At 38.3% G+C, this 17829-nt stretch overlaps 1 protein-coding gene across 5 annotated transcripts in view; it reads right to left on the bottom strand.

Moving 5' to 3' along the window:
* Positions 1-10474: 10474 nt before the first annotated feature.
* caskb (calcium/calmodulin-dependent serine protein kinase b) overlaps positions 10475-17829 on the bottom strand; it is a 56847-nt gene continuing 49492 nt past the window's right edge. For all 5 annotated transcript variants that reach the window (XM_060868526.1, XM_060868527.1, XM_060868529.1 and 2 more), the window contains 6 exons: positions 17112-17227; positions 13543-13623; positions 13390-13470; positions 12684-12886; positions 12507-12590; positions 10475-11951 (listed from right to left, as the gene is read on the bottom strand). In XM_060868526.1, the coding sequence (XP_060724509.1) occupies positions 11775-11951; positions 12507-12590; positions 12684-12886; positions 13390-13470; positions 13543-13623; positions 17112-17227 (742 nt within the window). In that variant the 3' untranslated portion in view covers positions 10475-11774. The remainder of the gene's footprint in view (positions 11952-12506; positions 12591-12683; positions 12887-13389; positions 13471-13542; positions 13624-17111; positions 17228-17829) is intronic.

Raw genomic sequence — 17829 nt, 5'->3', positions numbered from 1 at the left:
ACAGCCGAACAGGAGGGCCGAGCGACGTCCACAGCCGAACAGGAGGGCCGAGCGACGTCCACAGCCGAACAGGAGGGCCGAGCACAACCGCCGACGCACCACAGCCAGACCCACCTCTCAGAACCAGGAAAAGGGGGGGAGGGAGGGGGGGAGTTTAAATCGCAGCAGTAGCTTAACTGAATTTGATTGCTATTTCTGTTTTCTTTACATTAATTTTGCTTAATTTTCTTCATTGCTTTTCTCTTCACTTGTTTTTGCCTTTTTTGTCACTCTTTCCTCACTAACATCTGCTGGTCGTTTTAATAAAAACCTGTCCGGTCGGCATATCGGATGTGGTGTAGTCGCACAAGTTCAGATTTTTTAACGGATCCAACGCTCAAAACGGATCCGAAAATTAAGGATCTGCAGATGGTCGGCACCTCACGCCTTTGCGACTCTCCATAGGAAATGAATGACTTCCTGTTTATCGGCCGTCTTTTGTTGTGTTCAGTGGAAAGGCGGCTTTAACCGAGTGAGGCGGGGGAAACGGAGCACACATGGTTGTTGGGGACCTTTGTTTCGGCAGCGGCAGCTTGGATGCTCGTATCTCAAAAATTTGCTCGTATCTCAAGGCAAAAATATGGTCGAATCACAGCTCGTATCTCAAAAAAATCATATGTCAAAGCACTCGTATCTCGAGGTATCACTGTATTTGTGAACAGATAATCTGCCTCCCACCTGTCTTGAACGCTCCTATTGTCCATCTTTCGTTTGGCCATTTTTGTAGAGGGTGGAGTTAACTTGCCCGATGTGACTGTAGCATGGTTGTTAACGACTGTCAACAGAGAATGAGGGGCGCTTGCTGTTCGTGACTATGCGTCAATGCAGTGGCAAGGCATTCTGGGATTTGTAGTATTATCGGAGCATGCGGCTAGCCAGCTGTAAGGCACATTTGATATGATCTCGCGGGCCAAATATAATTATGGCAGGTCTGAGTTTGACACCCCTGCTCTAGTCCATCAATGGTGAAACAGTTCGCACCTATTTTAATTCACTATAATTCACTATATATATATATATATATATATATATATATATATATATATATATATATATATATATATATATATATATATATATATATATATGTGTGTGTGTGTGTGTGTGTGTGTGTATATATATATATATATATATATATATATATATATATATATATATATATAAAACAATTCACTATATATATAGTATATAATAATAAGAAGAAGGAAAAAGAAGTACATAAATAAATGAATATATACATTTAAAGTTTAAAATTAATTTATTAAAAATAATAATTTTAAACTTTAAATGTATATATTCATTTATTTATGTACATTTAAAGTTTAAAATTAATTTATTAAAAATAATAATTTTAAACTTTAAATGTATATATTCATTTATTTATGTACATTTAAAGTTTAAAATTATTCATTCATTCATTCATTTTCTACCGCTTATCCAAACTACCTCGGGTCACGGGGAGCCTGTGCCTATCTCAGGCGTCATCGGGCATCAAGGCAGGATACACTCTGGACGGAGTAGTTTAATATTAATTTATTAAAAATAATAATTTTAAATTTAAAGTACTATATATTGATCCCTAATGAGAAAGCCAGAGATGATGGCGGCAAGGACAACTATTTCCTTCCTGTCAAAGTCTTATTGCTGAAAAAGACTAGACCATACAGCTGACTGACACAACATTGGTTCAAAGGCATGACTGTCTCTGGGCGGCCCCATCCACGACAGTCTCATTCAAAACTGGCTGAGCATGCAGATCAATCCCCAGCCGGGTGACCATTAGGAGACAAGACTCTAACCAGGGGTAAAAAGTCAGGATTGACAAGGTAGCTGTGTAAGAAAAGATGACAGACTAGGAACTCTGAACACTGGATTCAGGAGTGGCATATATAGATTGAGTGAGTGAGTGAGTGAGTGAGTGAGTGAGTGAGTGAGTGAGAGAGCGAGAGAGAGAGAGAGAGAGAGAGAGAGAGAGAGAGAGAGAGAGAGAGAGAGAGAGAGGATAATTGTTAGGTATGATTGTAATCAGGTGATGGACAATGTAAATTATCTGAAAAACCATACAGAGTTACTCTGTAAGCAGAAAGCTTACTTGTGGCTGCCTGTGGTCCTAGTAAAAGCACTTTTGTCTTGTCAGAGTTAGGCAGAAGTAAGTTAGAAAGCATCCACTATCTGATGTCCTTTACACAATCTTCAATCTTATTAAGCTGGTGACACAAATCTGACTTAGCTGAAACATATAGCTGCGTGTCATCTGCATAAAACTGGAAGCTGTACCCTGTTTACGAATAATTGCACCAAGTGGAAGAATATATATAAGGAGAAAAGCAATGGGCCTAAAACAGAAACTTCTGTGAAACACAGAACATTGACTTAGTATGTTTAGAGTAGTCACCATTTTAGATCCAGCAACTGACAGCGATTAGTCATAGCATGGCCAATGGAATTAACAGATGCACTTAGATCAAGCAACACCAGCAAAGGGACACAATTCTGATCAGGAGCCAGTAACAGGACATTTACAACTTTAACCAGTGCTGTTTATGTATTTATGTGTAATACATTTCATGAATATTATCCCTATGTAGGTGTGAGCATAACTGCTAAGCTACAACCTTTTCTAGGATCTTGGAGATAAAGGGGAGGTGTGATATTGGCCGATAGTTGGACAGCTGGCTTGGGTCGAAGTAAGATTTTTTAAATCAAAGGTTTAATAACTGCCTGCTTAAAAGATTTTGGCACATAGCCAGTGCTTAGCCAGTGCTAAGGAAGAATTTATTATTTTTAGAATGGGTTGGGTAGCTACTGGTAGTATCTGTTAAAAGAAACATGTGCGGATCGAGTGCAGGTTGATAATTTTGAAGAAGAAATAAGTGAAATTAAGTCAGTCTCTTAAAGGGGAGTAAAACTAATTCTAATTGGAGTCTAAGTACTGATCAGAAACAGAAATATTACCTATGGCATTATCTATCAAATTGTTTGGTATTAATTAATGGTCTGAATTTTCTGCCTGATGTTATCAGTTTTTCCACTGAAATAAATAGATGGTGTGTACGTTTTTGACAGTTTTTTGTTACTAGTTAATTTTGCTACAGTATTAAAAGTATTAAAAGTATTTTGTTATCTTCAATTAGGCTGGAGAAATACAGTGATTTAGTAGCACTAAGAGATTTTTAGCTATGGAGGCTTTCCTTCCATGCTAATCGAAATACTGATAATTTAGTTTGACAACATTTACATTCTAATTTCCAAGCTGATTGTTTGGTTTGTGTGTTGTCATTGTACCAGGGTGCTATTTTTTTCTCTTTAATTACTTTCCTTTTAAGGGGAGCTACAATATGAAAGGTGTACCAAAACAAGTTCTGTGGGGTCAGATGGGGATCCAATCATGGATAAGAATTTTGGAAGACTGTTGGTAAATCTCTCTGCAGGAGCAGACATGTCACAACGAAATGAGATAATGGTCTGAGATAGCTTCTGATTGAGGTTTAGATCCGAGGTTTAGAACGAGATAAAGTGTGTGACCTCCATTATGAGTGGGTCCTAATACATTCTAGCTAACCCTTACTCATGTCAAAAAGCTTTTATTGTCCTTCAAACCATATATAGCTGTTGCAGTACACAGTGAAATGAGACAACGTTTCTCCAGGACCATGGTGCTACATAAAACAAAGACAGAGCTAAGGACTTAGCAAGTAGTCCTAGCCACATAAAGTGCATCTGTGCAACCTGGTGCAAACAGTGCAGGACAAGACAAAAAGACAGTGCAGGACAAAAGACAGTGCAGGACAAAAGACAGTGCAAACTAAAAATACAAGACATTACACAAAAGATAATACACAAAAGACAATAAACAGAAACAGCGCAGACCAGTGTAAATACTGTATGTTCAACCAATATTGTGTGTGTATAAATACTGGAATGAACACAGTATTATAGCAGCAGTTACATGAGGTATTGTATTGTGCAAAACAGCAATCAACTGAAATGTGCAAAGAGCAAAAACAGTGTGCAAAACAGCATGTAAACAGTTTGATGGATGTATATTGGAAGACTGTGTATTTGGTGAAGGTCTGTCCATACAGTTGAAATGCGTGTGTGTGTTATATTACACAGTCTGGTCGTGAGGCCCCGAATGCTTTGGTACCTTTTTCCAGATGGCAGGAGGGTGAAGTGTGTGTGAGGGGTGTGTGGGGACTAGTGTTAATTTCGTCAGACAAGACGAGACGAAATATGTTCGTCAACAACCTTTTTTTTCATGACTAAGACGAGACGATGACAAGACTGCGCCACTGTCCAAAAATGCTGACTAAGACTAAATTAACATGCATTATTGCTGACGAAAAAAGACGAGACGAAAATGTTTTGTATAAAATAAAAGCTAAGATAAAATCTGTCTTCATTTTCGTCTACAATTGTCTCTGCTTTTTCATCAGCTGTTACGCCTTTAAAATATTCACAACGAGTTCGCGGCTTCGCGCTGTTTAGTGTGTGCGTAGAAACAATTCGTTCACATGCCGCTCAAATGCGCAAGTCCACCCTAGGTCTAGTCAGGCTTTTTGTGTTAAATTATATTTCCTGTCGCTGCGCAGGCTCTTTTATTGTACATGACAGCTTACTGTATGTCCCGATGACCGGTCTTTGCATTACGATTAAAAGCAGTATCAATAAAGTAAAAAATGTGATGTGCAGTCAAGTTCGAGTGAAACATATGTGAAACACTTTTTTTTACTGAAATGTGTATCAGTAATAATCTCAGTAATAATGTTATTTTAAAAAGACTACAATTTTTTGACTAAAACTAGACTAAAATTAAAAGACTTTTAGTCGACTAAAATTTGACTAAGATACCTTGAGTTTTCTTTTGACTAAAACTAGACTAAAATGACGAGGCTTTTAGTCAACTAAAACTTGAATAACAAAAAAAGATTTGTGAATGACTAAATTTGACTAAAACTAACAAGGACATTTGGCACAAGACTAAGACTAAGACTAAATTAAAAATAGGTGACGAAATTAACACTACTTGTTGATGGAGCTGGTGTTGAGTGACCAGGTGAAGTTCTCCGTTAGATGAACACCAAGAAATTTGGTGCTCTTGACGATCTCTACAGATGATCCGTCTATGTTCAGTGGAGAATGGTCGCTCTGTGCTCTCCTGAAGTCAACAACCATCTCTTTATTTTTATCAACATTCAGAGACAGGTTGTTGGCTCTAGACCAGGCAGTTAGCTGTTGCACCTCCTCTCTGTATGCTGACTCCTCGTTCTTGCTGATGAGACCCACCATGGTCATGTCATTGGCGAACTTGATGATATGGTTCAATCTGTGCATTGCTGCACAGTCGTGAGTCAGCAAGGTAAACAGCAGTGGGCTGAGCACGCAGTGCTCGGTGTGGTGCAGGACATGCTGTTTCCAATCCGGACTGACTGAGGTCTCAAAGTCAGGAAATCCAGGATCCAGATGCAGAGGGAGGTGTTCAGTCCCAGCAGGCTCAGCTTCTCCATCAGGAGAAGAGGGATGATTGTGTTGAATGCTGAACTAAAGTCTATGAACAGAATTCGTACGTAAGTGTCTTTATTGTCCAGGTGGGTGAGTGCTAAATGATGGGCCGTGGAAATGTCATCGTCCGTGGAGCGGTTTGGACGATGCGCGAAAACAGTCCATTGAGGTAAGCATTCTGCAGATCGCTAATATCCCCATAGACTTCACATAGCGCCTCTTTAGCATTAGAGCTGTTTGGAATACAATCCGACAATGAAAACTATGGTGAATTTCCGTGGTAAATAAAATGGCCTGATCTAACAGTCACAAACTTCACTAGAGATGAGCAGTAACTAGAAACAAGCACTTGATTAAACTGCCATGTAAACACACACCACCACCTTGAGCCTTACCGCACAGAGCTGCATTTCTGTTGGCGCGAAGTGAGGTGAGCCCATGTAGCTGAATGGCGGCATCCGGAACATTGTCACTGAGCCACGTCTCTGTGAAAACAAAGACGCAGAAGTTTCTAAACTCTCACTGTGTAGTGTGTTCGAGTTGGATGTAGTCCAGTTTATTGTCCAGGGAGCAAACATTGGAAAGTAGAACTGACGGGTTAGCCGGCCGTCTAGGGGGTGTTTTAGCATGGACACCCGCCCACTTACCACGCTTGTGCTTCCTTGACCACCACCTTCGGCATATCAGGCGCAGCCGAGGACTGGAGGCCTGGTCTCCTCAGCATGCCGAAGTCGCAACGCCTTTCCAACACATCATGCACGTTGATTGTTGCATGATTTCTGTAGTGTACATATTCTGGCGGTTGTATACATGAACTGTATACGCTGTCTCTGGTGTTCATGTACTAGCAATAGCCAGGCCAAAAAAAATAAAAAGCACCATATTGTATCCGGAGTGGCCACTGCGTGCTACTGAAGTGGCCACCATCTTGAAACAAGCATTACTGAATCTAAGATGGAAATAACTGGTGTTCTCAGAGGATCTTCTAACTTATAAAAATGGATATTAAAGTCTCCATCAATTACTGCTTTGTCTAAAGAAACGACTAGGTTTAAGATGAAATCTGCAAATTCACAAAGGAATTTAGAATATGGTCCAGGAGGTTTGTAAATAACAATTAGAGTAACTGACAAGCTTTGTTTAATGCGACAAACTCATTTGGTTTGGCCCAGGTTTCTGTACAGAGCACTAAACTTCTGATCAGTAATAATTTCATTAGCTAAAACAGGTTTAGATGCAAGAGATCTAACATTTAACAGTCCTACCTTCAGATCAAATGTATACCAGCCAGCCTTGCCCTCAATAGTGCTCCAATTATCTATGAAGCCCACATTGTTTTCAGAGCACAACCTAGACATCCAACAGTTCAGCAACCATAGCCTGCTTTAAGCTACATCGCCATGCCGCATTGGGATGGGGCCAGAGCATACAGTCATATGCAAAAGTTTAGGAACCCCCTACAATTTCCATGATTTGCATTTAGAAATATTTGGGTGTTTGGATCAGCAATTTCATTTTGATCTATCAAATAACTGAAGGACACAGTAATATTTCAGTAGTGAAATTAGGTTTATTGGATTAACAGAAGATGCACAATATGCATCAAAACGAAATTAGACAGGTGCATAAATTTGGGCACCCCAACAGAAAAATCACATCAATATTTAGTAGAGCATCCTTTAGCAGAAATAATGGCCTCTAGATGCTTCCTATAGCCCATAATAAGTGTCTGGATTCTGGATGAATGTATTTTGGACCATTCCTCCTTACAAAACATCTCCGTTCCGTTAGGCTTGATGGTTGGCGAGCATGGACAGTCCGCTTCAAATCACCCCACAGATCAATGATATTCATGTCTGGGGACTGGGATGGCCATTCCAGAACATTGTACTTGTTCCACTGCATAAATGCCTGAGTAGATTTTGAGCAGTGTTTTGGGTCACTCACAGTGGACACTAACAGCTTTCTCTGCGATAACTTTTTGTAGCCTTCCCCTAAACCAGGGGTCGGCAACCCCCGGCTCCAGAGCCGCAAGTGGCTCTTTCATCCCTCTGCTGCGGCTCCCTGTAGATTTGGAAAATAAATATTTAATTTAAATTTATTTTATTTTAGTTAGTTAGTTTTTTGAAAAATGTAATTCTAAATTCTAAGATTATGATGCTCTTGTAACATTAAAATAAACTGTGTTTAATTTGTTTGTTGCTCAAAATACGCGTCATAACTGCCGACTTGCAAAATCCGACACACAGAAGCAGACACATTTTTGGTTTGCTGCAGCCGGCAAGTTAAAATTTTGATGTCATGAATACAAAGAGGACTCAGTTAGACATTGAACATTTTATTTGAAAGTAACCTTCAGCCCAGCGTCTTTTTGTTAAGGTTAGGTCAAACTGTTCAAAATATTTTTGTTGTCAAAAGGGTTTTGTGGTTAGGTCAAACTGTTCAAAATATTTTTGTTGTCATTTTAGATGTCAAAAGGGTTTTGTGGCTCCCTGTGTTTTTTTTTCTGTGGGAAACGGGTCCAAATGGTTCTTTAAGTGTTTAAGGTTGCCAACCCCTGCCCTAAACCATTATGTTGAACAATCTTTGTTTTTCAGTCATTAGAGAGTTGTTTTGAGGCCTCCATGTTGCCACTCTTCAGAGGAGAGTCAAAGCGAACAACACCTTGCAATTAGCCACATTGAATAACTTTTCTCATGATTGGATGCACCTGTCTATGAAGTTCGAGGCTTAATGAGCTCACCAAACCAATTGTGTGTTCCAATTAATCAGTGCTAAGTAGTTACAGGTATTCAAACTACTGTAAACTAAACTGTCATTCCATCCTCCTTAACCTTTCAGAGGTATTCAACACAGCCAACCACAAGACTCTCTTGATTCACTCACTCTCTCTCCCTCACTCATTTTCTACCACTTATCCGAACTACCTCGGGTCACGGGGAGCCTGTGCCTATCTCAGGCGTCATCGGGCATCAAGGCAGGATACACCCTGGACGGAGTGCCAACCCATCGCAGGGCACACACACTCTCATTCACTCATGCACTCACACACTACAGACAATATTCCAGAGATGCCAATCAACCTACCATGCATGTCTTTGGACCTGGGAGGAAACCAGAGTACCCGGAGGAAACCCCCGAGGCATGGGGAGAACATGCAAACTCCACACACACAAGGCGGAGGTGGGAATGAAACCCCCAACCCTGGAGGTGTGAGGCAAAACGTTCTAACCACTAAGCCACCGTGCCCCCCTCTCTTGAGTCAATTTAATTCAAATTTATTTGTTTAGCGCTTTTAACATAAGAAATATAGTACAAAAGGTTCAAGATTAATATTGGACTTAAATGTGCATATGTTTGTATTTATCACTAATGAGCAAGCCTGAGGTGACTGTTGCAAGGAAAATCTACCTTAGATGGAAGAGGAAGAAACCTTGAGAGGAACCGGACTCAAAAGGAAACCCATCCTCATTTGGGTGATTCTTGGGATTCATGACACAGTATGGCAATGGCTATCAGGTGACATCTGCTCCAAGCAGACTACTGGAGTCCCACAAGGCTGAGTCCAGGGAAGGGAAGGGAAGGGAAGGAAAGGGAAGGGGATGAGATGAGATGCCAAATAGTTGATTTGTTTACATGAAAAGAAAACAATGAGAGAATAAAACACACCTGTCCAGTTACTTTACGTCCCTAAAAAGTGTGGACTGAACAAAAGTCTTGTAATTCCCACAATGTTTACCCAATCTGGGTATACATACCCTCAAATTAATGCATGCACTTTCATTGTATATGCATTATTTAATTTGAACAAAATATACTGCAGCAAATAGTTAAAATAACAATCTTGATATAGGTGGGCAAAATACTCAGACTTAAGTGTTCAATTATCTAAAGTTTAGAAATTTTTTATTCAATTAATATTGAAAGAAAGCAGTCATGCATACTCAAGTGAAATTATTAGCTAAAAATTGATGTACTAGATTAAATATAGCATTATTATTTTTAAATTAGATGGACTTTATTAGAATTAGATTTCAATTAGATTTCTTGGATGGCAAATGAGAAACCTCAATTTATACGTCTGTACTTACAAAACAGACGAAAACATTTTACTGAGGTAGGGTCAGTTCATTTTTTTTTATAGGTTTATGCATCTTTTTGAAACTGTGCCCATTTAATTTACTGTTAAGCGGAAAATAATTGACTTGATAAGAGAATACAAAACTTGCTGTAAAAACAACAATAATAAGAAGAAAAATAAATTACTTTGAAAATGTAACTAAAATGTAAGGAATAAAATACATATTTATTTTCTTTAAAATGTAATCATCTAAAAGAACAAGTATTCAATTTAAATAAGTAAAAATAAGTATAATTACCCAGCTGATTTTCCAGCCGTTATTTACTATACCTCATCATTGCAATGTTCTTACCTGCAAAAATTATCTAGAATTTGTGAAATATATCAGTATTACATTAATTTATCCATTTAAATGATCCATTTTTCGACAGCATTCTTAATATATGTGCAAGCATATTTTTAAATTCTTAATTTGATATCCCAGAAAATATAGAATATTGCAAAAAAAAATTTTTTATTTCCATACTCAAAGCATACAATACGCATCAAAGCCAAAATGTATGTTAAAGGAGGTCATCTTGCATTGTGGCACAAGTTAATGTTTAAAAAGTTCTTCACATTTTATTTATTTCACTGACGAAATATGTCGCCATCTGCTGGCATACACTGAAATTCTGTCAATCCAGTTCACTTTGAGAACAGATCTTTGAATACTGATAGCTGGCTATCTGATACTGACCCTATACTGAAACATCTGCATGTAAGTAAAAAAAAAAAAAAATCAAACAAACAAACAAACAAAAAAAAAAAACATTTGTACCAGTACTGTAAGAAGAGACAGAGAATAACACATTTTGCATGAATCAAAGGCAGTTTACTTTTCCCCAACACATGAAAGGAAATTATTTACAAAAGCCATACTGAGGAGTAACTTATTTTCAGAGAAATTTACACAAGGGAAATATGAAATGAAGAGTCTTTTACACTGAGTTCATTTATGTCTATGCACACAACAATTCTTCAGTTCAGAAGAATGCATGTACCACGGAAACAGGTAGACACAATTAAATCTCCTTGGTCTCCATCTTCCTGGGATAAACATAAAACAATAATACTCTTAAGACAACACATATCTGAAATGGCAGATCCAGGAGATTCACTTTTCCTCCCACACACAACAAATAAAATTCAAAGACAAAATTTACAGACACATCACTTAACAGGCCATGAAAAAGGTTGTCCATTCAGAGGGTTAACCAGCGTTCCAGAGTTACAGGGATGTGCATAGGTGTCTGTTTCCCCCCAACATCCACAATATTCTTTTTTTTTTTTCAGTAGATGAAAGTAGTATGATTCTGGTAACACCAAACACACTGCACTCTTGAGCCATTCTTAATTATTCAGTTGGAAAGAAACAAACTTAAGAAGTTTGAGAAGAGAGAAGAGAGAGAAAGCATGAAAGGGAGAGACAGCACCCATCCCCTTTATTGTCCATTGTGCAAATTAAGAGTGCTGATCAAACAAAGGATTAACAAGAAAGGGTGAGACCAGCACAGGCTAAAGCCACCAAACTTCCAACATGTCCAGTCCAGTCCCTTTGAAAATAAATTATAAAATTTTGGCGCACTCAAGCCAACTGTGCTTATTAACTGCTCATAGACATGCCGCTATGAACATGTCCAGGAAATGTGACATTGAACTAAACTGGGTGGGGTGAGACAAGGAACACGGTTTCACTTCTGCCCAATCAGGTGTGCCCAAATATTAAATCTGTGTATGGACACTTCCTCTTAAAACCCTCATGTCACCCAACACCCTCCAACTAATCAATGACCTCCTTACTGTGCTCATTGCTCTGAGATGCTGCCTCTTTCATTCAATAAAACAAAGTACAAAATGTCCAACCCCTAGCTATAAGTACAGGACCATATTTATTCTTTTTATATTAATATTTATATATTTATATGTTTATATGTTTAGATATGTACAGCACAATGCTTTTGCAGTCCCACAGGAGGGTTGTGATGATATCAACACATGGACTAGTGGTTTGTGAGTCTGTTAGAGATGAATGGTTTTTTTTGTTTTTTATTTTTTATTTTTTTGAGGATTAGCCTGGGCCACAGTAGTGAAACCTGTGGCCTAGAGGGTGCTAGTAGACCCAGGACACAGGCACCCACTGAGAGGTGGTAGATACTACATCAGTGGCTTCCTCCAGTAGCCGTATGGTTTCGTCGATCTCATTGTTGATGATGGTCATGTCGAAGTAGTGAGCATAAGACTTTTGTAGGGCCTCAGATTCTTTTTGCAGCCTTTGCAGAGACTCATCCTGAAATAGGAAAGGAAATAAAAAGAATCTGAGTGAGCCAATAGTATAATTATAAACACTAAAGGCTTTCTTGTTTTAAATTTTAATCTTGTGTAACCTTGAGTGTAACAGGAACTCCAGTATACTTTAGTAAACAGCTAAAACAGTGATAACCTCTGTGTCAGTGTTCAGTCATCGTTGCCTCCTATTTGTGCCAGACACCTGGCTTATACAAACATAGTTCTACACACTCACAAACACACAGCCTACATGTCACATACTTACAGGCAGTTTTCTGCACCACCTTGGGAGCTGAGTGCAGTGACGGGAAATGCCAAAGAAAAGTGTCAAAACACAACATGCAAAATAATTGACACAAGCAGCATGCAGTAAACCACAAGACAGTACAGCATGTCTTGAGGCTTGAAAGACTAGACTGTATTATCTAGAAAATAATCAATCCAGACAGAAACGATGACTAAAAAAATGAAGTAAAAAGAAAATCTGGGGCTTTGGAGAATTGAGCAATGGGTTGTAAGTGCTAAATGAGAGAAGAAAATATTTTTCAGTGCTTACCTCATTCATACCAGGGGTGACAGTAGGTGCAGCGATGAAAATGACATAGGGAGCAAATTCAGCTGTCCTCAAAACTTTCAGTGCCTGTCAAAAGCCACAGAATTATCAGTAACACATTACTAGCCAAAGCAACACAAAATCAATCATTTAGAAAAGGATCTGGGTCTGGTCTGGTACCTGTGGCTCTACATCCAGGATGGAGATCATGCCCTGCTCGTGGATCTTTCGGATGGTCTCCAGACGTGTACCATACATAGCGTCCTCATGGCTCCCGTACTCCAGGTACTCGTTGTTTGAAATGTCCTGCATCATTTGGTCATGTGACACAAAGTAGTAATTCTTGCCATTTTCTTCATCCTTTTTAGGAGGTCTGGTTGTGTCTGGGCAAGATTAAGAAAAGATCAATTAGTGCACAGAAAATTGTTTAAGCCCTGATTCATTGTTCACACCGGTGTCTGTCAACATTATGTGAATGTGTGCCCTGAGGAACACTGTCCAAAAAAGAATGTAGAAAATCCATAAACACCAACAAATCTCATGGTTCACTATAGCAGAGACTGGGCAGACGAATTAAATTACTGGATGCACTGTAGTGTTGCTGTTTACACTGTACCATTTGATGCAATATGATACTTAACCATAATTAAAATAAAAATAAAAAAGGATTGTAGATTTTATTTAGGGACCATTTAGCTATTTACATCTTTCATTGTGTCTCAGCCCACCTATAAATCTTCAGCCAGTCGCTCTTTGACTTAATTAAATTGCATTTGTTATGTAATCTGTTTTTTAAGCATGAAAGCTGACAAATGTAGCAGCACAGCTATAAATAATGTCAACCAGTAAATGTCTTGAAAGGTATTCTATAAAGTGTGTGACTTACGTGGGATGGGGTAAGCAAATCTGTTTGGGTGCTTTGCAATTAGTGTATTCTTGATGTGTCGCCTGCCAACGCCGTGGGCTCCTAAGGAAAGAAACATGTTATTAAAGGATAATGGATATAAACACATACAAAAAATGCCACACAGCCACATACCTAAAAGGACCAGTGTTTTTCTCTTGAAAGCAGGCACCTTCACAACTTCTTCATATGTGACGAGATCTAGTTGGTCAAACACTGCAGGAGAACAGAGAGGTTAGATGATGATGTCTGACACAATGAAGCTGTGAGAGAATGTGGTAATGTCAGTGAGGTGAAAATCCTCTTCTATGTGGAATCAAAGCATTTGGCACACAAATCAGGAGCAAAAAAAATAAAATGCTGCAGATATGTAATAAAATTTGGATTAATTTATAAAATGTCATTTTCAATATTCGGTTACGCTGATCATTTTTAAAGTCATTACATGCATTAGAAAAAGGAAAAACATAGTACGTGATGTGGTAGACTGTGAATATGCATTGTTGCAGAGAATAAAGGAAATTATTTTGTGTATTACATTTTTAGTATTTGGACATTATTACTTCTAAATAATATCCATACCAAAGATTTGATGGTCTATAGATGGGTACCTTCAAATTCCACCCTGTTTGAGTGAAGTGTAAGAATTTACTACTGCTGTTAATAAGCTGTATGCTACATGCATGTTTATACACAAGCGATATACAAGCTAATGCAAAGTGTGCATTTTCTGTATACTAAATGAGGAGAATGCGTGCATTCCTTTAGGAAAATGTAGTTATGGCATTCGGCATTTGTTATTTAACAAAGAAAACTGGTTAAAATATCATTAAAGCACCGTCCACAAAAGGGATAAAAATGGTGGGGGCTAATAAACAGACTGTGCTGCCTTTCCTGTGGCATGCACAATTCACTGACCATTCTTAACAGGGCTGGACAAATCACAAGCCAGGCACCAAAAAAAAAAAGTTAATTTCAGGAAAATTACTTTTTTTTTTTTTTTTTAAATTGTTGCAGGGGTATTGGTTTTACAATAAGAAAAAGAATATTATATTTAATGCTCTGCACATTAATGTAATTCATCTAGGAAACCAAAACATTGCACTGAGCAGTGCACTGCAGCTTATTTTGGGCTAGCTAATAAAGTTATGATGTGTCCACCCCATTTCCCTTTATTTAACAATAAGGATAAAATTACATATAAAAAAAATTAAGACAACAATGGAGGCATTAGTCTGTTGTACTTACATGCAAGAAGGCCATTAAGGAGAGAAAGCATGAAAAATGGACAGGGTAAAAGGAATGGGGCATCAAAATTAGTTAAACAGACAATATAACTGAGCTGCCACAGCAACACTGCCTGCTGCTGTAGTTGCAGGCACAAAGACAGCAGACACAGTAGCACATGGCTGGAGTGGACAACACAAAGCCATGCACATTCAGTCAAATCAAACTATTCACAAGAAAACAAGGCCAGTTCTTTTACATCTAGATCTATTAAACAACTTAGAACATAACTCCGCTGGTGGCTGACCACCCAATTTTTAGGGGAGCAAAAGAACAAAGTCTTAGTACATTTTCTAAAGTAAATAATGCTTAATCTCTGGTTGTATGTAAATTGCTCACAATAATACATCAAGTCTGTGACAGTGAAATCTTCAAACTTGCATGTTTCATTTACAGGCTCGTACCAACAGCTTCTTCCAGTTGTTGGTTTCATTTGTTTCTCCCTTCAGTCCTCGTAATCGCCCCTCACCCCCGATTTAGACCAGGTTTGCGATGTGTTTTGTGCCATTGTCTTGCTGCATGACGAGGTTGCTCACAAAAGATATTATATGCATTTCTTCGTAAAATGGACACAGAACTTTTCTGCAGACTTCTGTATTCATTCTGCTGTTAAATAATATGGGTTACATTAGTCACTTGCCTACACTATTTTTCACTTTGCTAGAGGTTGATATTGGTCTTAGGCTTTTCTTTGTATTTCATTGTGAATTCCAATATGGACTTCTGATCTGGAGTAGTTTGTATCTTATGGTATGGCTTCAATATTTTTACTCTTGATGTCTTTTTTTGAATTGTGGAAAGTGATACCTTCACTCCTGCTCTGTGGTGGGTTTTTAATATTTCTGATCACTTGAAAAATGGATGGGTAAAAAAAAAGGTGCCATGTTATACATCTAGATGTAAATAACAGAAAATTATATCCTGATCTACTGACTAATATTCATCTTTTGATCTCAAATTCAAATGTCTTAAATCTAGAGCAAAATTAAAAGAACTGGAAGATTCGATAAGGAACAATTCAGACACACACTACTTATATACATATATACGTATGTATATATACACATACACACATACCCACTCAGGCAAGTTATGACATTAAAACCAATGACAACTGACAACTGTCAAGGGATGGAATGGAAAATTTCACTTTTTGAAGTTGATATGTTGGCGGCAGGAACATTTTTACAAGTGCAAAACTGTGATCGCTAGATGTCAGAATTTCGAATCTGGGTCAGAGAATCTTTGTGGCAAGCTTTGTAGGTTATTCTTGGTATGCAGTGGTTATACAGCTGGCTACATGAGTAAGAGATAGAACTGGGATGCACTGTGAGAAGAAGGCCATAGTAATGCTCTGGGCAATGTTCTGTGTGAAACATTAGATCCTGCTATTCATGTGGATCCTACGTTGATATGTACTGTACCACCTACATGGTTGCAGCCCAAGTACACCCTTTCACAGAAACAGTATTCCCTGATAGCAGTGGTCTATTTCAGCAGGATAATGTGCCCTGCCCCAATGCAAAAATTGTTCAGGAATGATATAAAAAAGAGGACAAAATGTTGGCCTCCAAATTACCTCCAAATTCCTTAAATTTTGGGATGTGCTGGACAAATAAGTGCTCGACAATCAAGTGTGAACTATGACGACTTACAGGACAAGAATCTGCTGCTAACGTTTTTGCCAGAACTTCTTATGAAGTCTTTGCCTTGATTCTAGCAGCACAAGAAGGACCTACACAATATTAGGCACATGATTTACTTTATTGTTATGGCTAATCAGTGCAGAGACTGAAGTCCTGGTGAGTGAAAGCCTCAAGCAATTCACATAAGGCAGTGTCCATGTCTGCCTGAGGTGGAATATAAAACGATTCTGTCTATGATTGAGGTAAATTCATGATGAGGGTAGAAAGGGTGACATTTGATAGTAGATATGAGCTTGAGGTTTGGTGTGAGAAGAACAATGCTTGTACTTTCGCACCTCCTGCTCTTTACCCCCAGACAATGTAAACCAATGCAGAGAAGTTTGCAGTCCCAAATGTTCCTCTGGAAATTAACCCTGTCCCTGAGGTTGTTGAGCTTGTTCTCCAGAGATCAAATGTTAGCTAGCAGGATTCTAGACAGGGCCTTAAAATGTTCCTGGATTGAATTGCTTCCTTCAAGACTGGCACTTCAGGTTGTAAATGGTTGTGCACAGTAGCAGAAAAAACACATGAATACCATTTCATTTGTTGCCATTTTGGTTTAGAATTTGTTAAAATTGGATAGAAACCTACCTTATATGAAACCACAATTTGAATAATATTTCTACTGATTGAATCACTATGCCCATTAGCGGTACCGAGCAGCTGCATGAATCTACCAACAGAACCACTGAGGATGAAGCCATGAGCCCAGCTATGTTCATATTGACTTACCAGCATTATGCTTTGCTAGGTATTTGTCTTTGTACTGTTTCTTCTTCTTGCCAAACCAGGTACAACTGGCCTGCTGCTCCTGCTTGGTTTTCTCCATTGCTAAGCAGGCTACACGCCTAAGAGACACAGTACACCTGAGGTTAACTACCTTCTTGTACAAATGGACATTATACATATTTTTCAGATGTGCTGACTAAAGTGCTGGGACGTCAGTAACACAAACAACACGTACACAGTCCTGCCTTATTTAATATGCTTATTAAAAATCCAGCATTTTAAGTTTTTTGCATCTAAAAGATGCAATTATTATTATTTTTTCCTGAACTTTACTGGCTAACATAAAAGTATCTGGAATCTCAAAAGAAATTCAACCCAGTGGACATCAAGATACAAGAAAACATTCTGGCATAATTGTCACGGTTGTCTTGTCTGTGCTTCAGTATTGTCCAATACTAAAACATGTCTACTTTAGGATAACAAATGCATTAGTCTTAGCTGTACAAGCTGTACTTAGCTGTAGTCTTAACAGCTCAACTTGATCTACATAAAGTACTATATGCTCTATATGGTCTTCAAGTCGTCTTTTCTCAAGAAATATGAACATGGTTCATATATATACGCTATATACAATATATACGCTTATACAATTTTAAGTATATTCAATTTCAAATAGTATTTAGCAAAAAATTGCTTCATCAATCAAATTAACACATTCAAA

This window comes from Tachysurus vachellii, chromosome 4 (genome assembly GCF_030014155.1).
Source record: "Tachysurus vachellii isolate PV-2020 chromosome 4, HZAU_Pvac_v1, whole genome shotgun sequence".
Taxonomy (NCBI): domain Eukaryota; kingdom Metazoa; phylum Chordata; class Actinopteri; order Siluriformes; family Bagridae; genus Tachysurus; species Tachysurus vachellii.
This window is presented reverse-complemented; position numbering and strand designations above follow the sequence as displayed.